This window comes from Heterobasidion irregulare (assembly GCF_000320585.1).
Source record: "Heterobasidion irregulare TC 32-1 unplaced genomic scaffold scaffold_02, whole genome shotgun sequence".
Taxonomy (NCBI): domain Eukaryota; kingdom Fungi; phylum Basidiomycota; class Agaricomycetes; order Russulales; family Bondarzewiaceae; genus Heterobasidion; species Heterobasidion irregulare.
In genome coordinates, this window is record NW_009258198.1 from 3,100,271 (window position 1) to 3,121,295 (window position 21,025).

Sequence of the window (21,025 nt, forward strand, 5' to 3'; positions counted from 1 at the left end):
AGAAGGCTGAGTCTCACAATTGCTGCTGGGACGGCACCCGCGTTCTCATCCTATCCATGGTCAACACGAAGGTGTCATGTTCGGGTTCCATTTTCGAGATCTTGAGTGATCATGCGTCCGGTCATTGAGTTATATATATAATCTAACACCGAGTTAGTAGAGTCGAGCAGGTGACTCCGTACTGTATTATAGTCGTATCTTTTGTCTTTGAACTTGCTCTGAAATTTATGCTGTCATTGGCGTGTTGTTTCGAGGCCGTTGAAGTGATATTGAGGGAGTTGAAGTGATCTTGAGAGAGTTGAACCCTGTTTGTTTGGGGGATTGCTCTAGCTTTGTCTCATCCGATGAGGTTGAAGCAGACAATTTTATTCGAAACTAGCATAGAAAATAACGGCGTGCTGAGATCCCTCAGTAGTATCTCCCTGCTCCTTGCAACCCAGTCAATGGGATTGTATAGCACGTACAGGCGGAAGCGCCGCCGATTCGAGAGGGATTTGGCTGGAAGGACTGGGAAGAGTGGCTGGGTCACCATGCTTCAGAGTGTGAGTTCCGGACTCCCAACACAGAAAGATCACAGCCATGTTTGCGCACGGCTCGCCCAACACCATCTGTCCACGCCCGAGTCAACTCTGCGCACGTTGGTCTGCGTGCGGAAATTCGTCCGGTCGCCAATTCCCCACTAATGCTTCGCTCTCTGTTCGAAAACCTGCGTATCTCAAACGAAAATCGTTCCCCCCGTCCTAGGTATCGGTTGACGGCTCATCAAGGGGAATTCGCTCTGATGCAAGGAGGGCGAGGCCGTCAGTCGTCTCGGGTATGAAACGACAATTCGAAGATTGCCTCACCGTTTTTGACTCTTCCAGCCACCAGCCTCGGGAGTCGTAGAATCGACGTGGTAGGGATTTGACAACCAGGGCGAGTGTACTCAAAGGCAGCGGGGGTATTAGAGTGGTAACAGCCAATAGCATCTTGGTCTGAAAGGTTACCAGCAGGACAATCGCGACGTTCCATGCAGGCCAAGGCTGCTCGTGAAGGACGAATGGTGAGTACAGTGTGGCTTGGACGAAGGAAGTGGAGAGGCTGGCTGGGCGGCTCGCGGGCGCCTAATGAGTCAATTCATAACCCGCTGTTCAAGACGGCGAGGTGCCAGTACTGGACCCAGCTACGGGCGGCTGATTTGACTGCACACGCAGTGCACACGGACGTCCAGGATGGCCACAAACGAGACAGCTCCTGTCAAAAAAAGTCTTCGCGCTGCAAATGTCACAATCGTCTTACTAACAATGCGTTCAGAAGCAAACACACAGTGCACGAGCAGGCGTCCGTGGCAACAGAAACAAGACCTTGTATGAGGGAGGATGTCAACGTATTTAGAGGATGTCGAGACCAAACACACTCCTGCGGAGCCTAGAACTGGAGGTTCAAAAGCGAGCGGAATGGCTCTGAATTGAACATATCTCCTGGCGCCATATAGATACCTCAGTGCAGCTATACCGTACGGTGAATTTGAGGAGGTTTCAGGCCAGGAGCGAGCACGACTCATATAAGGTACGTTATGAACGGGAGATGTGCAGATTGCTGAGCCAAACGAAGACGGATAGGTGAAGCTTGAAGCTTGATGGTCGAGACTCGATGGTGAGTAGAGGTGAGGGGAAGGAGGCGCGGTAACAGAGCGACATGAAGCTCGATGCGCCAACACCAGGGATATCGCATATAGTGGATGTTGGACTGAGGCAAATCACCTTCGTCATATCTTTCTCTATGATTTACTTATCGTTTACTTACTTACTTGACGAGCTCAGAGATTGCCGAAGTACTATACAGTTCCCAGCCACCGTGCTTGTAGTTACTAATGCCTTCGGTGTTGGGCTTCCCTCAGTGATCTACATAGACACTAAGGTGAGCTCACTTCCTCTTAAGACATACATGTCACTTTTACTTATGCTTCTGTCACATAGTAATACTTCTAGGTACTTCCCGATTGAATATAAAGTGATCTACATAGATGCTGAGTAATACTTCTAGCCTATATTTCAATAGTAAATGCTTCCCAAGCATAGGCTACTAATTAAAGTGCCTAGGGCAAGCCACTGCACACTTGCTATACCATAGTGCACATCACATGGGTGCTTTGGTTACCCACATCATGTTGCAAGGATTGAGTAGTATGCGCTTATTTGATTCCTAAGCATGCTAGAGTTTCTAGAGGACATGTCTTCACCACTATTCAAACACACATTCTAGTGGCCTCCTCTGTTGGAGAACTCAATAGAGAACTCAAAAGTTGAATGTTCAAAGAAAGGTAGTTTTTTTTTTTTGCTATATTACTTGGCTAGACTTTTGATTCTAGGTTTTAATTGAGCTAGTGATAATTTGTGGTTCTCAGTCTCATTAGAGTCTCAAGCTCAGTATTTAGTGTGCCTTCAATTCTCTTATGCTTCTCCAAATTTTGGATTTTTTTTTTGAAGTATATGTGCTATGCTCTTTAAGTTTATTGAAACTATCTTGCTGCTATAAAGCTTGTGCATTCCCAATGGTAGCTGCAAATGTACACTCATTGTGCTGTTGGTGCTTTGGTTCAGCCCAAATGTTTTTTGTGATGCAAGTTGACAAGAGACACTAGCTTATGGTGCTTCTTGCACCTATACCATTGCCTTTCTGGTTTGGACACTGCCAGCTTATCACCTGTCCTGAGTCTCTTCCTTCCTCACTCTTTTCTGGTATAGGTGCTATACTCCTTTATTATTCTTTGATATCCCTAGGAGCTGGTTTTTCTATTGACATTCTATATTTTTAGGGAGAGTCACTTAGGGATGGGATTATAGTTGCATCCCCTTGTAAAACCCTGCCCTTTCCCCTCTTAGACTAAAAAGTTATTAAACTACTTGGATAGTGACAAGTGCACAGGTAGTCAAGCACCCCAAATGATCACATATCCTCCTAGTGGTGCCTATAGCACCTTATATTTTACCTAGGGTGCTATATGTGCCCATAACCCCCTTGCTAGTATGGTAAGTGTCTGCCCTTCATAACCACCTTCTTGTTATCCACATCCATGCAAAACCAATGCCCAGATGGGATATACTATATTGTCAAAGGTGCTAGGGAGTTGTAATAGGTTAGGTGATAAGTGGACAAACAGTAAAGGCATCCCAAACAACCACACTACCCACAATGCCACTGCAAAACCTACATCTGGTAGGGCTTGTGCACTGACACCTAATCCATGATGGGATATGCTGGAGGGATCAGGTGTAGAGTTCAGTAGATACTGTATCCTAATCATTAGGAACCCAACTGCTTTCTCCAATTGCCTGCCTTAGCTAGGCTGACAATCTAGACCTTAACTGAGCCCTTAACTTGCTATGTAGTATATGGGGCTATACTCTTCTGTATTTTCTGCCACCACTGGTGTTACACCATATGGGATATAAATGCATTGAATTGAAAATAAAATAAAAAAGACACCAGCTTGTGACACATTAGTGTCATGTTAGTCACACAGGTGGCCGTCGGCTTGGTTGTCTTGAAGCACAGTCTGTGCAATTCGCAGCATCGAAATTAGCAGGATGGGAAAGAGAATGATGATCTGGCATACATGGATGTGAAGATGGTCAAGTGTCTTTATGCTTGTGTTCTCGAAGTACAGCCAGTCATATTTGAAGCTGCGAGGTTGATTTTTCTCGCATCTCTTTGCTTTGAAAAGCAAGGCTTCGGACATGACAAGCCTATAGCTCCTCATATTAGCAACGTATCTGGGTCCTTAACATATATTTTCTAATCTCTCTTTCGGAAAAGAGGCTGACATCATATGTTTGTCCATCACCCCAAAGAGCGATCTCATTGCAGCAAGGTTGTTTCTGGGTCACTGTCAACGACTTCCAGTCGTACCAGGGGACATAGTCCATCGCCTTCGAGTATGATTTTTTGGATTCTGGAATGGTTAGTCAGGACTATCTGGAAAGTTGGGGATGACAGGACCTGCTCATCCACTAGAAGGTTTTCTGTCCACAAAGTCCAGCCCGTGCATGCGACAGGCGTTTGCGGTGGGCCTCCAACCGGTGGATCGGTGCCGGACACGGAGCAGAGCACTAGACTTGTAGTCGGCCACGGACCATCCGCATGCATCTGGTGCTGGCAGAATGGGATGTAGTATCCGTTTGGATACTGGTTTGGCACACAAAAAGTCTATGTATTCTGTACCAGCAGGAAGAAGCAAACCTAATGTGCGCACGGCACTAGTCACCGCACATTGCCCCCAAATATCCCCAGGGGATATTCGGGGTATATTAGCAATATACCTGGAATATACCTGGAATATACTCGTCAGGGAATATCCCTCAAATATCCCCTAGTCAATCCCAACTGGGAGATGACTCATCCATTTCGACGGTCACCTGATGAGTGCGCGTCGTCGGACAGCGTCGAGATTTCTCTTAAGTGCTCCCTTCGTCTTACTCTCTAGGAGCCTCCAGTGTGCACATATTTTGGTGAGTCTTTCTCCCACTGAAACATGTTTCCATATGCTCTATAGTTCCGGGTTTCTCATATAATCAGATCTAATGCCTGAAAATGCGGGATCAGAGCGCATATATGCGTCCATTTAGGGCGGGCCGGGGTGGGACTGAAGGAGATTGCAAGCACAGCCTACGACGTGTGTGCGGCAAGAATTGTCAGAACGGTGGGTATTGCGGGTGTGAGCGTGAATGTTGGATGGATGAGATCAAGGGTAAGCACAGGCTGAGCTTGGTGGCGTTGGCGTGGGTGCTAGCATCTGTGTTTCTCATGCACATGGTGGCTCGGATTAGCCTCAGAGTCTGCGGTGCGCGCGCAAGTGCCAATGTCGTCGGGGCAGCAGCAGCAGCAGCAACATCAGTGAGGCCAGTGTTCATCTGGGCTCTCCGTGTCACAGTGCTAACCCCCCGCACGGCAGTACTGACCCCCGCACTACACCGCATTCTTTCCATTCCCCTCGCTCCCTGCACTCGCCAACCTTATCAAGCTGCAACCCTTCCTGGTGACCTTGTCTCTTCCCGCACTGATCTTCTCAGCCTTGACACGCATGCTCACCCCGCTTCTCCGCAGGATGCGCCTCTACGTTGCCGGCACCGATGCACTCGCCAGCGGCTGCGTTTGTGCGCGTGGCGTGCTACCAGATGTGCTCGTGTTCGACAGCGCGGTGCCGCAGCCCGACGCACCCCCCAAAATGTACTCCTCGAATTCGAGGCCACGCGCGGACGCACCGCTCCCGCCACCGCAATAGATTCTTGCGTCAAGGTGCTGGTCGTCCCATCCCTGATGCGCGCCGTGGCTGCTTGCGTATGCGGGGGAACATCTAGCCGGGATTCGCACCTCTCGCCTCTTCAAGTATATTTTGTAGATCTTTCAAGCCTTAGAATTGTCGTGTAGCCTTCAATAGCATGTATTAGTTTTATGATTTGTTAATATATTTATTTCTCTATCTATGGAGCGCATATAAAGTGATTGGAATGATATCGAGCTCGAATAAACCCACAATATACTGTGAATATACTCAGTACCCAGGTATATTCACGGTATATTCAAGACATTACCTTGAATCGACCGTGAATATCCCCGGAGGGGAGGTGGGTATATTCGCGGTTGATTCCGGGTATATTGCTAATATACCACAGATATCCCCTGGGGATTATTAGGGACGATGTGCGGTGAGTCGATCGCACGGCGCTGGACGATCGCACATCTGCAGAGCATCGTCTGACTTGCGGGCAGTGTATTTGCCATAATTGTACACAACGACCTTGCTGTCGTGGCTCTGGTCGCTGTCTCGTGGGCGATTGACTCCCTACATTCACTTGGTGAGTACTTAAAGACCCCCTGCCTGCCTTCCCGCTCTTTCTTTCTTTCAACCACTGCTATATCTACCTGTCCTCTCCGTATGGCCTGCGATTCGATTCCCTAGGTACCGACCGTACGTGCGCACCCCACAGCACCACAGCGACTCGTCCATGGTACGTGGCTCCCTCCCCAGATGCTCGCTCATCCTCCTCACATTCTCCTTCTTACCCTTTTCGTATTTTCTGCACAGGCACCCCTTGGCCATCCGCACGACGATCTGGCCCCCTGGCCTTCCTCGCCCTCCGCCAAACCGCTGCCAGGCTTGGCTGCTATGGTGAGCCCGCATGCCCATCATCGATTTACGACTCGTTTGCTGTGCGTTGACCATCCTGACCGCGCGTTTTGGTCTACCCCTGGCCCGTGAAGATTGTAGGCAAATCTGACGACCGCAAGGTCGAAGCAGAGGAAGGTGTCGAGGAGGGTGTTTATGAGGGCGTAGAAGACGATGCGGCCGTCGAACGTCGTCCCATCTAGCCAGGCCTCGTGGTCCTTGGCGGCCGTCTCCTCGCATGTCCCCAATGCCGCGTCCGTCCCTCGCCCGCTCTGTGCTTATTTCTTTTCTTATTTCTTTTCTCTTCCATCTGGCTCCGACGTAAATGTTTGAACACTGAGGGCATTCGTCACGGCCGTGTGGCGCAAATGTCGCGGCACGGTCTGATTCGTTCAGTTCCATTACTCCACATAGTAGTCTTCTGGATGTGCAGGCCGAAGTCTCCGCTAAGTACCGCGTCCAAAAATCTAGGGTCATCGATTTTTGTATATGACCCAGATATAGTATCGAACTGATGTTGCCGGTTCTTTTCTTGAGGCCTTGCAGTGAGGGCCGAAGCGCTCCTGTTTAGGTTCACGCGGGAATTTGAACGAGAGGGGCTGTCGCACCGAAGAGCCATCTGACCAGTTTCTCAACCCCAGGATCTCCCAACAGTGCCCAAAACATCGACAAGACAGTATAGTACAGCAGTCCCTGCGCCGACCATTCTACCCTCGGGGACGATGTAGATATATCACATCGGGCACCCTCCCACACCAGCATGCGGATTGAGTGGGAAGGACAAGACAACAGATCAGGAATGGCGTCCGTTACACTGCCAGGCAACAGTTCACCGGTGGAAGCCATCCTTCTGGCAATCTTTGTCGTATAACGAGAAGAAACTGGTGGCGGCAACCAGGCTAGGGCAACCTGCGGCAAACAAGCATCAGAGTGCATGCTCTCTTGCGACAAGAAAACAGGGCGGGCGTGGAGACGGGGACGCGCTGCGCTGTTGATGGTGGGAGGAAGCAAAGAGGAAGATTTTGATACCGGACCAACAACAGTTTAGAGCGGTTATGCCGCAGCGAGGTGACGTTTTGCAAACTGATCGTATTTCGAGTGCGAGGCGTGATATACCCAGCTACGGACAGGGACAGGTATATATACCCAAAGAAAGACTGCATTGATTTTTGTTGTGGCATTTTGCGTCAATAGCTTCTGCTAGAGGAGTGCAAGGAAGGGCGGTTGAACTTGTGGTGGTGGATTTGCGTATATAAGGTCGCGTATAGACTGAGTCAAGTTCTTTGAAAAGGAAAAAAGAAGGGCGGAGAGACCCAGAGAGACGGTTGCTGACAGTTGGTGAGGATGAGGGAAGAGAGACAACCAATCAATGTAGACACATATACACCACTATTCTTTGTTCAGTGACTATATGCAAAGCTATAAACCGCCAGCTCATGTGAATACGACGGCATTCAGATTTTGTTCAAAACTATGATTCCGTTATGAATTCCAGTTAACGATTGAGATGAAGCAAGATGCTGGAGTAAAGTAATGAAGCCCCATCTAAGGGTATGAGGATGCAGTAGAGCTAGTGGAATAGATCGAAGAAAGAGGAAAGAAATACTACAGCGCGAGCATTGGCACGAACAAAACACAGGTGGTAGAATGAAACAGGTGACAAGCAGGATAGCCGTTTACAAGAGTTGCGTCTTCTCGCCTCCCGGTAGAGGCAACCACGGGCTTCGCTCATCCACTTCCTTCAACGCAAACGTGCTCCTACTGTCACTTCTCGCCTGGTGCTGTGCGGCGGGTCCGCGATGCCGCGCCGGCATTGTGCTAGACCTCGCCAGAGCACTTGGGCTATCTTGGTCGCCAGGGCTCGGGAACAAGAAAGATGCGGGACGTTGGGGAAGCCCCTCCGGCACAGATGGAAACGCATCGAAGATATCTCGATCAAACGAGATGGTATTGTTTGGCGATGTATCTGCAGAGCTTGATGAAATGAAGGATGTCGGCGTCTCGGGAAGAGGATGTATCGGCTCTATCTGGGGTATAGGCTCAAGGCGAGACAACTCTGGGATCGACTCAGCTAAAAACGAATGCGGTCAGCGATATTCCCCAAAGGCTGAAAGGGACACACAGCGTACTGGGGCTATCCTCAATTATCGACTTCGTCCTCGACGCGCGGTTAAGCAATCTCTCCGCGAACGATGTCGCACGCGCCACACCGCGTCTCGGCGACAGCTTGAGAGACTCGCGCATGGAGGGCGTCTCTGATTTCCCACTCTTGCCACTCAATGCGCTCCTGAAGGACCTGCCAGACTTCGCACTCTTGACGCTCATTCCATCATGCGAATGTTTAGGTGGCATAACAAGGTCGAACGTAGGCGACGGCGGAGTTGTGACAGGGGCAGAATCCTCTGAGGATATCTCAGAAGACATGCTGTGGCGCGGGTACGCGCCTGGCATAGTAGGCAGCTTCGAGCGCAATGAGAAGTAGCGACGGGTACGCGCAGACTTGGGTGGAGGCGTAGGCGGCACTTCTTCATCTGCGGCAGACGCGGCTGGCGCATGAATTTGGAGAGTGGGTGGGGAATAAGAGCTGATGGGTTGTTGAGAATGCTGGATCTCGATCGACTGCAAGCGATACGGAGTTATGAGAATGGGAGAAGGTGTCGTTGAAGCATCCGTTGAGATAGGACTGTTAGACTGGACATCCGGTTCCAACACAGGTGTAACCGGCTCCTGAAATGATGTATTACCATCCATGAGTCTCTGCTCTAACCAAGCAGCCTCTTGGAGCAGTGCCGTTAAGTCGTTTGCACTGGGGCTGGCAGGCGGGTCAGCAACAGAGCTCTGAAGGTGTTTGAACTGTCTCTTTGAGCGCAGCACGGGATGCGGATGATTGCTGCCTGTGCTGTCCAGGCTGTTCTTGTGCCCTGAAGATGAGTAGGTCCCCGTTCGTGAACTAGGCCTGGAGACGCGGTCGGGTCCACTTTCGCTCGTCCTTCCATGAACCACGACAGAATATCCCTTCGGACCTGCTGTAGGCGTGACAGCATCATCATAGAACTCGATGGGAGACATGGTTGAAGGCAAGCTGGATTGAGTGGGTTGAGTCGGAAAGGGTGAGACGACCGAGGGTGTTGACCTTGATATTTGAGTGTCAGAAGTGTCTAGCGAGATACTCCCTCCTTTCCGGCCTATGGGCTTGTCAACAACTGCCGGCGATGAAACAGATGATGCCATCGGGGGTGAAATCACGGAGGGTGATCGGACGCTGTGAGTTGTAGAGTCCAATGGAATAGAGACGCTGATTTTTTCCCGCGAGTCTGTAGACTCCACAGTTAGTGATGACTCGGGGATCTCAGGAAGCTTTGTGACGGCCGCCTCGGGAGTTTGAACGACCTTTGGGGGTGATAGCGGCCTCGGAGGTGACTGCTCAGTCTCGAGAGGGGCAGACGGCGCGAGTGAGGGGAATTGCACGGACCCTGGAAGCTCTGTTGGAACATCAGGAGTTGGCTGATCCTTCAGAGCAATTGGAAATGCTCCTTCAACTGGGGAGGTTTCCTCCATAGTCTGTAACGTAGGGAAATCAAGGGGCAAGGCGAAAGAAGGCGAGATATTGCTTTCTGACACGGTTCGTGTCCTCCTGGGAGTAGGGGGCACAGATGAGGGCTCATCGAATTTGACAATGATGTCGACGACGCTCCGTCGATTAAGGGCCGCGGTTGAGTTGCGACGGGACAGATCTGGCGATGGGAGTGAAGAGTTGCCAGATGCTGGGGGTACATCAGATGCAACAAGATCAGAGAGGGTCGGAGAACCGCCGGAGATAGAGCTGGAGGTCGAGAGATACCTCCTCCGGGGCGAAATTGGCATAGACGGCGATGTGACCGCTCGTGTTTGCACCTGCTGCGGAGTAAGACCAGGGCGGCCTTGACCCAATGCTGCAATGCGGTTTCCATATAACTCTCTACTCTTCTTCACTGCACCCTCTTCCGCTGGAGGAGCCCCCAAACCGAAGCTGCCGCGAGGGATAGGCGTACCACCTTTCTCTTCGAACTTCGCTATCTTCTCGCGAAGAGTGTTTCGTGGAGGGTTGGCATGACTTGAATTGGAAGGTGATAACCCATTAGAGGACTGTGATGCATTGTTACGTTGCTGTAGGGCTGCGATGCGTTCTTTTAGGTTGACTTGCGATGGCTGCACACGAGATGCGGCCCTGCGTGAAAAAATCAAAGTGACTTATGAGCAGCTGTTGCCCTATGGAGAGGGGCGCTGTGCGTAGAAGGGATGTGCTGGCACTTACATGGAATACGAGAGAAAGAGAGGGGACGACAGTCAAAGAACGACCAGCGACTCTAGACCCTATGTTCGGCAACTTGATTGATAGTGAAACTGATGGGAGACCCAGACTAGAAACAAATGCTCCACGATGCAAAGGCAGAGAAGAAAGAAAGAAAGAGGAGAGTGACACACAAACGAGGGGAAGGAGGGGTGCAGTAATTACTACAGCCTTTGGCTACTACAACGGTGGACTGACAGCGTGAGGGTCACGTTTCCCCGACGGCAATATCTGGCAACCACTCCGATTACCTCACCCCTCTCTTGACCGTCGAATGAGATCGCGGGGAAAATTCGCGGTATGTAAATAGGCGGAGCTAATTACCCCCAACAAAATGTGTGGACGGCGAGACAGGTATACATCTAAAATAAACATCAATTACATCGTGCAGCACTCATATCGGACTGGGACTCCTCCCAGTCGACATTCCCTTCGCAAGCCAGTATGCTCGCTTCCTATCGATCTTCACCTTCGCCTTCACTCTTGCAGCGTCCTTCGAATCACTCCCCTTCTCCTCACTGCCATGCACATCATACTCTTCGTCTTCTTTGGCCAGACTATCGTTGCTGCCGTCCACTGTGTGGACGACGATGTCCTCCTTGGTATCGTCGTCGTCATCGTCGTCATCATCAGACGTGTACACGGTATGTGCATCGGCAGCGGTCCCTGAGCGCCGACGTTTTCTCGGAGGTATATCATACCTACTCCCCTCTTCCTCCTCGCCTACATCCACATCGATCGCTTCGCGCTTCCGCTCCTTGGAATACGGTTTATGACGCGATATATTTCCGAGTTCGCCATCACTCACGTCGGCTTTCGCCCAGACCGACTCAACCCCAGAGGATTTTTCTCCTTTTCCTGTTGAAGATGAGGCGCCGTTCGTGTCACGGGCGGTGACGCCTTTCGGAGGGATATCTAGAAGTCGATGCAAGGTCATCTTTTCATAGAGCTCTTGGATGAGGCGCCGCCGGTTGATTGTCTACATCAAATGTTACAGTCAAACTCAGATTGAAGCATGTACAAAAAGACATACCTCTTGAGTCACACCCAGAACATTGGAGAGAATGCTCATGTCCTCCGGTTCAGTGTGACCACGCAAGACAATCGAGCGACCCGATCTGCGAGAACTGAGCACTCCAGCCTTAGCATACGCTGCAGCGGTCATGATACCAAATGCACCAGCAAATGTCTGCCGCACTCGGTGCAGTTGGTACGACCCTTTGGATATATCATTCGCTGAACGTTTCTTAGCTCATATACATCTCGCGGTGCCAATGTGGACTCACATGGATCTCCAGGGTCTTCTATCGAGAGAAGAGACTTCTCGTAGCTGGCCCACCCTCTATCCGACTTGTTGAAATAGGTGCCTCCATCTCGAAGCGAGATGCCCGTCTCGGTGTAATTGAAATAGCATCCGTAGAGCTCGAAAAACTCCATGACCAGAACGCCTAGATTCTTTGACGGATCAATCTCCCCTCTTCGTATCTTGGGGTGCATCTGCAAAAAACTGATGGCCAGGCAAACGATGCTGTAGCTTCCAAGTCCGCCCGAAAACACCTCGTTCATGCTTCGTTGGTTCAAAAAAGCCTTGATGATCATGACAAGGCTCCGTAGAGCAGGCATTTCTGCAATGAACCCATTGACCATTTTGCCAGCCTCGACACCATTGGCTTGATTGATAGAAATGTCAACTGCGAACCGACCGTGCAAAGTCACGAATTTGATGATAGGGACCTTAGCCTTCGCGATGATAGTGACTTTGTCGGTGATGTGTGCACGTTTCAGTGTGTTGGCCATAGCGTGCAGTACGGTGACGCGGTCAGAATAGGCCATAGATTTGGAAAGGACAACAAGGTCAATATCCCTAGAAAAAAAGATCAGCAACACATGATGATCCACAAGAAACGTTCACACCCAAGGGGCAAGTACAGCTTGGTCTCAAAGCTACCGAAGGACATCACTTTGGCATCAGGGAAGTTTTTGGTGATTGCTCGCTGTATCATGGTCACGATTAGCGACCGAATTTCGTCCTCTTCCGGGGTGGGCGAGATATACTTGACGAATGCATCAACTTCACGATGCAACCTGGATGAGAGTGTTCATTTAAAGGGTAAGTCACACCCGATAGAGAAAGTGAGTATCACACTGACATTTCAGCGACGTTTGTGCATCCTTCCCAGGTAACGTCCGCGATCCATGGTGCCTTCCTTGACGCAGCGTCCAGTCGCTGTTTCTTGTTCGCGTACCCATCATTCCTATCATACTCATCCCTCCTACTTCTTCTCGCATCCCCTCGGTTCCTGTCGCGGTCGCGATCCCAATCTTGCATTCGCTCCTTCCCCTTGTCCCATTCCCGCTCGCTTGGCCTATCCTTCTCCTTCCCTCTCCCGTCTCTCGAATCGCGCTCATCGCCTTTCTTTACTCCATCTTCAAATCCGCTGTCCTCGTCAAAGGCCAAAAAATCATATCCTTCCGCAAAGCCCACTTCGCTCGTCTTCGGTTCTATCACCAACGCTTCCTTGCGGGGTGTCGAGGCCCTCGACTTCCGTTTTTTCTCTCCAGCCGAGCTACTCACCTTCATAAGTGTAGATGGCCCAGGTCCTGCAACAGCACCCGTCGGATCCCGGTCATCCCCCCGCTCCCGTTCCCGTTCGCCGCGCTTCTCCTCCCGCTCTCGCTCCTTCTCCTTCTTTTTCCGTCGAACGCGGCGCGGCTCCTGCGATGGGGTTCCAGGTTTCGATGGGGTTCCGGTCGCCTCTCTGGAATGCGGTCGTGATGATCTGGGCGTGCTGTTTTTTTCTGCCATAAGGAGAGCGGGGTACTGCCTGGTACTGCGACGAACTGCAAGAGTTAAATGTGCTGCAAACCCAAAATGGCAACAACACGTGAGAGGCATGCTCGATCACGTTTCGTGAGTCGCGTGCTACACTCTCACGTCGCGAACACACCAGTTTGATGATCATCTTAATTTTTCCTCGTTCATGCGCGATGGCAAAAAGTCTGATCTAGAATACCTTTATCTTCTATTTGAACGCGTTATAGACTGTGCTCGAAAGACATCTCGGGCCGTCACATCACAACATCTCGCAACGTCTGTACAGTCTCCGCTATGAAATGTCTTTCGTCATCCACCACTAGACCACAACACGGGACAAAATAGAAGAACCTTCGTGTGTACCTATTTCTCCTCCAACGCGATACCCAGCGAAATGGAAAATGGTGTCTCGCTTTCCCTCGACATCCTTCCCGATCGCCTGCCAATCAGAATTGTCGCCCCCGGTGCCCTTGCCGACCTCAGACTCTCCAGAACTTTGTTCCAACACCAAAGTATCCAAATCCCTCGGCATCTGGCCGTAGTCTATGTCGAGGTGTATCAGATCGATCGCACCGACGGAGGAGCCCAACGCCTTCAGCAACCCCTGGTTCTGTTCGCTCTTCATCCACGCTTCATGTGCAGGGACGTCTCTCCATCCCGAGATCAAGAAGTATTCATCCTCCTTGTTGATATTTCGGTAGAAAAGAAGGGGATACCCCGACCACGCTGCCTGGAGCTCGGAGACTTTTGTGAAAAGAGGGAGTAGGTGCGGTGAGAATAAGTCATTTGGTTTTACGAACTCGAGCCTCGCAAATTCAGTAACAGGCATGCTGCTCAGCGCTCAGCGTGTGATGAACAGCAGGATTTGCGTGGATGCTGCTTGAACGAAGGGCTTTATACCTTCTAGTTCGACGACGCGTAAGCCATCTCCATATGATGAGATTTCTAGGTCCGTTTCAATAATTTGGGTATCAGCAGGTCTCTTGAAATTCTCTTCATGTGAGAGGTATGCCAGCAGTCGTAACAAGAATAGTTAATTCCAACATGCGCTGACTATTGAGGTTGGTAGAAGTATCCGCCGCCTCTTAACACAGTACCGAACTCGAGCTTTGCCAGCTCCTTGTCTGTGGAACCATCCGAAAGACTGCAGGTAACCTGGTCGCCTATTGAAAGCGGACCTACTCCAGATGGTGTACCCGTCAGGATGAGATCTCCCTCCTGCGGCGAGACAAAAAGAGGAACAAAGTTAGATCCTGGAGGGCTAGTGTGAAGCAAGTAGTGCAGACCTCCAGAGCCATAATTGACGAGATATGCTCAATAAGACGGGGGATGCGGAATATCATGTGCGACGTTACTCCGTTCTGCTTGAATTGGCCATTGACCTGTGTAATATGTCGAGTAGCTGATACGGATGATTTGCTCAGAGCCATACCTTCAACCATAGCTTCAGATTATGCGGGTCGGTGACCTCCGACTTGGGAACGAAAGAACTGCGCGTGAGCGACTGTCAGCGGCGGAAACGGCTAAGCAGATCGTGTCGCACCTGATGGGGGTGAAGGTATCGAACCCTTTCACGGCGGACCACGGTAGACCCTTTTTCTTAACCTCATCCTGGAAATTCCGCGCGGTCATGTCAACAGCGAGAGCTGCCCATTCGCTCGGATCAGCAGAAGAACTTAAATGTTCACACAGTTAGCTCACCGTAACCAGCAATATGGCTACCAGCATTCTCTTGTGAAATGTCCCGACCACCCTTGCCAATAACCAGTCCAAGCTCGACTTTCCTCGCGACACACGTCAAGACTCTCACCGAGAATTTGAAACAGGCACACATACCTTCGTGATGCGCTATAATTCCTCGGGGTATCTCCACATTTCCCCCGAACGGGAGATAGCTAGTCGTAGGTTTGAGGAAAAAGAAAGGCTCCTTGGGGATGGCGTTGTTCAGCTCCTTGACATGATCAACATAATTCCGCCCTATAGCAACAATCTATAGACGTCAGGAAATGTTGGCTCTACAAGACGCTGCATATACCTTCTTGCCGTTCCGCACGAATGCGGCCATGATGGCGATGTGAGGATGGACGGCCAAGGACTGGCCAAGGGCTTTCGAGCTTTGAAGGTGGCTGCTCATATTACCATACTGCAGTGCTCGAGTATGTGCCCCATGGCTGAGTTGGTTACAGCGTCCGACTGTTACTGATCTTAGCAACTATCGGAAGGTCGTGAGTTCGAGCCTCACTGGGGCAGTCCTTTTAGATGAACATCTATTCGGTTTTAAATGTTCGCGCCGTTCTTGAGCGCTTGAGCGCCTCATCAACAAGGCTGTGTTCGGACTGTATAGTGCGACAGGCTACCCCAGGTCGTAGTGTTCAGGCTTGCTAGGTTAGCGATTATATGTCCTGTCGCAAGTTGAGTTCAGGCCTCAGAATGCAGCGTTTATGATCGCATCCATTTTGAGTCGAATTCCTCATGCCCCAGATGACTTTATATTTATCGAAACTAAAACTAGAGTGATTTGCCTTCCTCAAACTCTGGCGTCGTAGGCATGCAAAACGCAGCTTCAATGTTCGTATGTCACTCCGTAGACCAAGGCACGATGGCACGAGTACATCACAGTCGCTGGTCGAAGCGGGCGCACGTCGGGGAGCACATATCTCGCCGAACAATCTCGTCAACGAGATTTCAGATCGACTGGCACACGCTAAATGACAATGTGCAGGCATAAAGGCGCCTTCAAAAGTGGCGCGCGACGAGATACGCAGATACGGATGCCTAGACGGAGGCTGCGGCAACAACAGAAATCAATCCTTCCATTGCCGTGGGAGTTACAACTCGCAAAGGGCATTATCCCACTGATACCCTAGACGACGGATATGTAGACGCAGCGAGTCGAGCCTCGAGCATCGGAGGTTTTAATTTATCACGAATGCTGCACCTGGCCGGGTCCAATTCCAGACCAACATGGACGAGGTTACAATGTTGCAACCGGATGCGGATGTCTCATGCCAGCCGTTTCTCGTCGTCTTGGAGCATCGCGCCAGCCAGGGTCGAAAGGCACATATGGCCCTGCACGGGCCTCCTGGCAGTTCGCCGACGTCGTCGGCTCCTGTCGATACGGCATTCGTAATCACCTGCTATCGTGCTCGAATTTGGGGATGGGGTATTAGATGATTCGCGTCCTTCGCGCTCGGGGAAGTGCAGAGATGCACAACGAAGCCTGAGCGAGCTGGAGCAGGATAACGAGAGCTACGTTGGCCCTCCCGCCAAAGCCTGCTTCGTCCGAATGTGTTGATCGGGCGTGCCGAGATGGTTCAAGGCCAAGGCGGAGATCACGACGGCCGGCAGAGGATCAGAGTCTGAGCACGCAGCGTTCGACGTGCATGTTGTACGGACGTCCGTGTACGCGTCGCTTGGGTAGAGTTTGGCAATTGGGCTATTCGCGCACATAGATGCACACTCACCGAGCGATCATGGACATATCGACCTGGTCCACGATCATATGTCCGAAGCCCCGAGTTGAGTGTTTATATCATCTACACGCAGATGTGCAATGAGGGATCACGGCGTTGCATTCAAGTTGATCAGCGATTGAGGGGTTAAAAGACCTGGCGTTGAATGTTGGACACTAAATGAGTAACAAAGATGCAAACCGTATGAAGAGCGGTTCGCCTATTCGAGCATGTGCGTCTTACTTACTTAACAGATGATGAATCGAGTCCAAATGCGCGGTGCCACGGCATACGCGATGTTACGTTTTGCTCGGGCCTTGGGACCGAGCCAGCGGTAGGTACAGGATACGCGAGGGTCAAGATCTCCTAAATATAAGCTTGTTCGTACGCGAAAGAACGGTCTTCCATTTGACTCGAGGCTGGTGAAGCACGTAGGGATCAACATGCGTGCTGATGCGTACGTCCTATGAAGACGCGAACCTATTCACCTGTCGGGAATGCATGGGCGTATGTTAGCGTGTGTCAGCCGACGACTATGCATATATACAACCGTCCTCCTCAGGGGCTATCTGGAGACGATCCGGTTACTGCACGGACGTGCGTGTGCAGCGGACATTCGCGAACAAGGTCTTCTTCCCTGTGTCTGCCTGAGCATGGGTTTAGACAACTGCTACCCGACAAGCGTGAATGACGAATGGCTCACTGACATCAACAGGCTCGAGCCCCGGAAAAGCGCGAAATCAGCTACACGCGATCTTCAGGTAATCTTTGCATCTGGCATCGCATCCCGAGATAAGGATTACACCTTGATCAGACACGATCAAGGCTGATCAAGGTTGTGCGATCTGCTCACGCCTCGAGGCTCGCACAGAGATGGCGGGGAGATGTGCGGGGAGCGGTTCCACGATCCGTGAATCTTATCAAGGTCCGAGCACGAAGCTCCGAGGAGGGATCGCAGCTGATACTAAGCTGATAATCAGGGCCGCACAACAAGGAAGATGAGAGAAATGTCGGCGAAAGCGCGATGGGAAGCACGATACTCGACATCTCGTCGCGGATCTCCGCAGCAGAACGACACACATAATTGGCGATTCCTGCACGCATGGTCTCGAGGCCGCAAAGTGTGGCGTACACGATCCGTGGCGCATGAGCAAGATGGCGAGGATGGAGAGACCTCGGAGCTGCGCAGGCCCGACGCGTGAGCCACATGTGCGCTGACACCTGCGTGCTTTTGGGTCGCAGACACGAACGCTGGGAGTGTGCTCCCTCCTGCGAGGGCGGGGCAAACACATGATCTGCAGCTATTCATGCGCATCGGGACCTGGCCGCTCGCAGTAGACACTATCGGCATGAGAGCGCACACGCACATGCCTGTGCGGCTATACCGCGGTCGTGGTAGTGGTCCTTGGGGTTGGGTATATGCGCATATGCGCACCCGTGCATGTGAAAGTTCGCAAAAGAGGACACATTTGCGCCAGGTATGTCAAGGCTCGCGAGATTGATTGATTGGTGGCGTGCGGCGCAGGCTGGGGTTGAAGCTCTGGGGAACGTGGAAGTTCAGTCGAGAGAACCATTTACGCCGAGCTGAGGACCAAAGCCTGACGTACCTCCCCCACATCCCCGCGTCGTCATCGATATGCTGCATTCACGCGCAAACGGCGGTCAACCCTTGTTTGGGGTCCGGCGTCCATTTCAAACCCCGTAACGCGTTCACTCCAGCCAACAGCGACGCTATAGCACGATCCTCGCGATGTTCCTCCATTTTCTGCGCTAGCAAGCAGCAAATTAATCGCGACTCCGCACCCGCCGCACAGACCCGCACCCACGTCCGTTCTTTCGCCACGGCCATCCGCCCGTCGGATTTTCTTTCTCCTCGATTCGGCACGTCGGACGTGGCGGTCACCTGCGCCCGTCGGATGATATCGTGGTGGTCTTTTGACTTTCATGGCCAACGGCCTCAAATCGGACTTCCTTGTCCCAAGGCTCTCCGCGTCAACTGTCCACAAGGGATACTGGCGTCATGCCGGGATAACACAAACACTGTATCGCGTAAAGTGAAATCCGGTCGTCCGAGATTGTTATTGACTGTATAGCGACTCGGGGTCACGTACGTGGAAGGCCTTTTGCTGCTCGGTCCTCCGTACGCCACTGCTTGCAGATGGCTAATAGCAGCCCCAACTGCTCGCAAGGTCCTGTCTAGCTGCGTTCCTTCTAGGGTCGGGACGCGCGCTCGTCCTTGGCCCCCTTGAAAGCCCCGGATATGTGTCTATCTATCTATGTGCCTACTGGCCCACGTCTTTGGGCTCCGTCGGCTCTGAAGCCCCTCCAGGCTGACGCCGCTGTCCAATATTGGACGAACAGAGATCTGAACGCATCACGATAGATCACGATCCACCACAGATAAACGCGTACGTGAGCAGTATGAATCAGCACCCGCTGACTAATGACGAGCTGACCCTCGTCGACCGACATCACGCCAGTGTTGGCATTGCCAGAGCTTTCCAGCAAGATACAGATACAATGCGCGATCAAAAGGGGTAACAGCATGTTATTACTGTGTCGCCCGTATGCCGTGGCGATTCGTGGCGCATTTGCCGTCTCGAGATGAGTAAGCCTGTAACTCTCCAGTCTCTAGATAGACTCTAGCCTGCCCGTGCTGCCCTGCAGGCGTGTCTCAGCTCCCATGCGGCCTCACAGGATTGCTCAGCGGAACTCTCGCTCGCTCAGCATTTATGCAGATACGCTGAGGTTGCAATGACTCGACACGGATCTTGCATGCCCATCAGATCCGTCGGCTGCTGTACCAGCCTGACCAGCCCTGGCGACAGACAGATGCGATACGGAGTCCAAAAGCGCTGGACAAGACCATCGAGTCGTCTGGTGTGAATACGCGCCCGCGAACAAGACCGTCCATCTAAATGAGGAGCGACATCCACCGCTCCACCGACACGGCACTCGCGCACAAACGCAAACAGGCAGCTCGCTCCTCCGCTTGTCGAGGGGCTTGTAACACGATCGCCAACCCGTTTAGGCTCCGCCTCGCCACGCTGGCGCGCATAGGTGCACACAACACTGTAAGTTACCGATTGCGGAAACAGGATCTGAATCCGAGCCCGAGCCCGCGATCGGGTTTCCTATACGGGCCAGCAGTCTGACTGGGGCCACTCGGGGCGTGTGTCATCGTCGAGCGCGGCGCACCTCCAGGGGCCCGTCGACGTCATCGATGCGCGCTGTCCTCTTGTTCCACGACGGCCGCCAGTTGGCTGCCACGCTTGTGTCCGCGGTTTGAAACCCGGGCCATCAGCCAATCCCGCGAGCAGGTGGGAGCCCCCTGGAGGCCGGCCTCGCCGGGCACCTTTCGACGAATCGCAGGCGAGGGGGAGGTCCGAGGGTGCTTCCGCTCAACGGCGCACAGCGTCGGACTAAGCACTGCGCCCATTCATTCGTTGGCAGGGGTTATCAGTCCTAGTCGCAGATGGCGCGCCGCATCGGCGCGGCGTCGCGCGATAAAATAAATACTTGTGTTGTGTGGCCATCGTACGACCTGCGTTACTTATCGCGCGCTGCGCGCCCGACGCGTCCGGTGCAGCTTCCGCGAACGGCTGCAGATCCGTGTGTGTAAGTTTGGCGATCGCAGGGTGCCGCGCGTGGCGTCATAGCGGGGGACCGTGATCGCCCGCTATGTATGCGTGTGTCTGTGTGTGGGGATCGAGCGCGCGATCGCAGCGGCGAGCGCTGCGACGTACTACGGTTGGGTGCTGGTCTTCGCGGGGCTGCGCGCATCGCAGGCGGCCCCACGACCCCACGGCTCTGGAAAGCTGAGCTCTGACCGCAGGAGGAAGCGTAGCTGGTGGGGTGAGCGGGCGTAATGCGCCTGCGATGCGTCGATGACCGCCTGTACTAAGACCAAACGCGTCCACGTAGGTACGCAGGCAAAACTGCACGCACGAGCAAGAAGTGCACAAGTCACAGGCGAGCGTGAAGCCCCACCGACCGAGGGCGGCAGACGTCATCGAGCCTGGGGCGGTCTGAATCCACTCGAACGAACGCATCTCGAATCTCAGAATCTGCAGTGGCCCACGGCCACTCTGAGAGCGCGGGGGCGGTGTCGATGCTGCAGATCCAGCTGGAATGACGAAGGTGCCATGCTGTGCCACTGGCATGACGGAAGTTTTGACGAAGGAGGCGTCGATCGCACCAAGCCGATTTTTGAGCTAAGGCCTGGAGGATTGGCCGGGGCCTAATGGAAAAAGCCCACGGCGTTCTCAGGCGTTGGTGTT

General features: G+C 52.3%; 10 protein-coding genes across 10 annotated transcripts; 4 read left to right on the forward strand and 6 right to left on the reverse strand.

Moving 5' to 3' along the window:
- Positions 1-4,840: 4,840 nt before the first annotated feature.
- On the forward strand, positions 4,841-5,263 carry HETIRDRAFT_101265 (uncharacterized protein; the record flags this gene model as incomplete). The annotated part of the gene is made up of 2 exons (XM_009544710.1): positions 4,841-4,875; positions 5,086-5,263. The coding sequence occupies 2 exons, from the start codon at positions 4,841-4,843 to the stop codon at positions 5,261-5,263; spliced, it is 213 nt and encodes a 70-aa protein (XP_009543005.1).
- Positions 5,264-5,686: 423 nt separating this feature from the next.
- On the forward strand, positions 5,687-6,431 carry HETIRDRAFT_438673 (uncharacterized protein). Its single transcript, XM_009544711.1, has 4 exons — positions 5,687-5,837; positions 5,942-5,990; positions 6,068-6,151; positions 6,244-6,431. Exons 2-4 carry the CDS (start codon positions 5,988-5,990, stop codon positions 6,349-6,351), a joined length of 195 nt encoding a protein of 64 aa, XP_009543006.1. The 5' UTR covers positions 5,687-5,837; positions 5,942-5,987; the 3' UTR covers positions 6,352-6,431.
- Positions 6,432-7,602: 1,171 nt separating this feature from the next.
- HETIRDRAFT_432684 (uncharacterized protein) lies at positions 7,603-9,846 on the reverse strand (the record flags this gene model as incomplete). Its single annotated transcript, XM_009544712.1, has 3 exons — positions 8,278-9,846; positions 7,829-8,219; positions 7,603-7,753 (listed from the first exon to the last, which is right to left on the reverse strand). Exons 1-3 carry the CDS (start codon positions 9,704-9,706, stop codon positions 7,603-7,605), a joined length of 1,971 nt encoding a protein of 656 aa, XP_009543007.1. The 5' UTR covers positions 9,707-9,846.
- Positions 9,847-10,782: 936 nt separating this feature from the next.
- Positions 10,783-13,284, reverse strand: HETIRDRAFT_432685 (uncharacterized protein; the record flags this gene model as incomplete). Its single annotated transcript, XM_009544841.1, has 5 exons — positions 10,783-11,457; positions 11,512-11,714; positions 11,765-12,342; positions 12,393-12,563; positions 12,629-13,284. The coding sequence occupies 5 exons, from the start codon at positions 13,282-13,284 to the stop codon at positions 10,873-10,875; spliced, it is 2,193 nt and encodes a 730-aa protein (XP_009543136.1). The 3' UTR covers positions 10,783-10,872.
- A 328-nt stretch (positions 13,285-13,612) lies between these two features.
- Positions 13,613-14,122, reverse strand: HETIRDRAFT_311400 (uncharacterized protein; the record flags this gene model as incomplete). The annotated part of the gene is made up of 1 exon (XM_009544713.1): positions 13,613-14,122. One exon carries the CDS (start codon positions 14,120-14,122, stop codon positions 13,613-13,615), a length of 510 nt encoding a protein of 169 aa, XP_009543008.1.
- Positions 14,123-14,346: 224 nt separating this feature from the next.
- Positions 14,347-15,358, reverse strand: HETIRDRAFT_309749 (uncharacterized protein; the record flags this gene model as incomplete). The annotated part of the gene is made up of 7 exons (XM_009544714.1): positions 14,347-14,511; positions 14,580-14,675; positions 14,726-14,783; positions 14,837-14,939; positions 14,995-15,072; positions 15,130-15,283; positions 15,329-15,358. 7 exons carry the CDS (start codon positions 15,356-15,358, stop codon positions 14,347-14,349), a joined length of 684 nt encoding a protein of 227 aa, XP_009543009.1.
- A 2,236-nt stretch (positions 15,359-17,594) lies between these two features.
- HETIRDRAFT_100235 (uncharacterized protein) lies at positions 17,595-18,691 on the reverse strand (the record flags this gene model as incomplete). The annotated part of the gene is made up of 6 exons (XM_009544715.1): positions 17,595-17,926; positions 17,996-18,046; positions 18,113-18,285; positions 18,353-18,384; positions 18,460-18,515; positions 18,568-18,691. The coding sequence occupies 6 exons, from the start codon at positions 18,689-18,691 to the stop codon at positions 17,595-17,597; spliced, it is 768 nt and encodes a 255-aa protein (XP_009543010.1).
- Positions 18,692-19,207: 516 nt separating this feature from the next.
- On the forward strand, positions 19,208-19,631 carry HETIRDRAFT_432686 (uncharacterized protein; the record flags this gene model as incomplete). Its single annotated transcript, XM_009544716.1, has 2 exons — positions 19,208-19,327; positions 19,413-19,631. The coding sequence occupies exons 1-2, from the start codon at positions 19,313-19,315 to the stop codon at positions 19,629-19,631; spliced, it is 234 nt and encodes a 77-aa protein (XP_009543011.1). The 5' UTR covers positions 19,208-19,312.
- A 32-nt stretch (positions 19,632-19,663) lies between these two features.
- Positions 19,664-20,171, forward strand: HETIRDRAFT_100234 (uncharacterized protein; the record flags this gene model as incomplete). The annotated part of the gene is made up of 2 exons (XM_009544717.1): positions 19,664-19,819; positions 19,896-20,171. The coding sequence occupies 2 exons, from the start codon at positions 19,664-19,666 to the stop codon at positions 20,169-20,171; spliced, it is 432 nt and encodes a 143-aa protein (XP_009543012.1).
- Positions 20,172-20,294: 123 nt separating this feature from the next.
- On the reverse strand, positions 20,295-20,908 carry HETIRDRAFT_449125 (uncharacterized protein; the record flags this gene model as incomplete). Its single annotated transcript, XM_009544718.1, has 3 exons — positions 20,295-20,424; positions 20,492-20,645; positions 20,716-20,908. The coding sequence occupies 3 exons, from the start codon at positions 20,906-20,908 to the stop codon at positions 20,295-20,297; spliced, it is 477 nt and encodes a 158-aa protein (XP_009543013.1).
- Between the last annotated feature and the right edge of the window lie 117 nt (positions 20,909-21,025).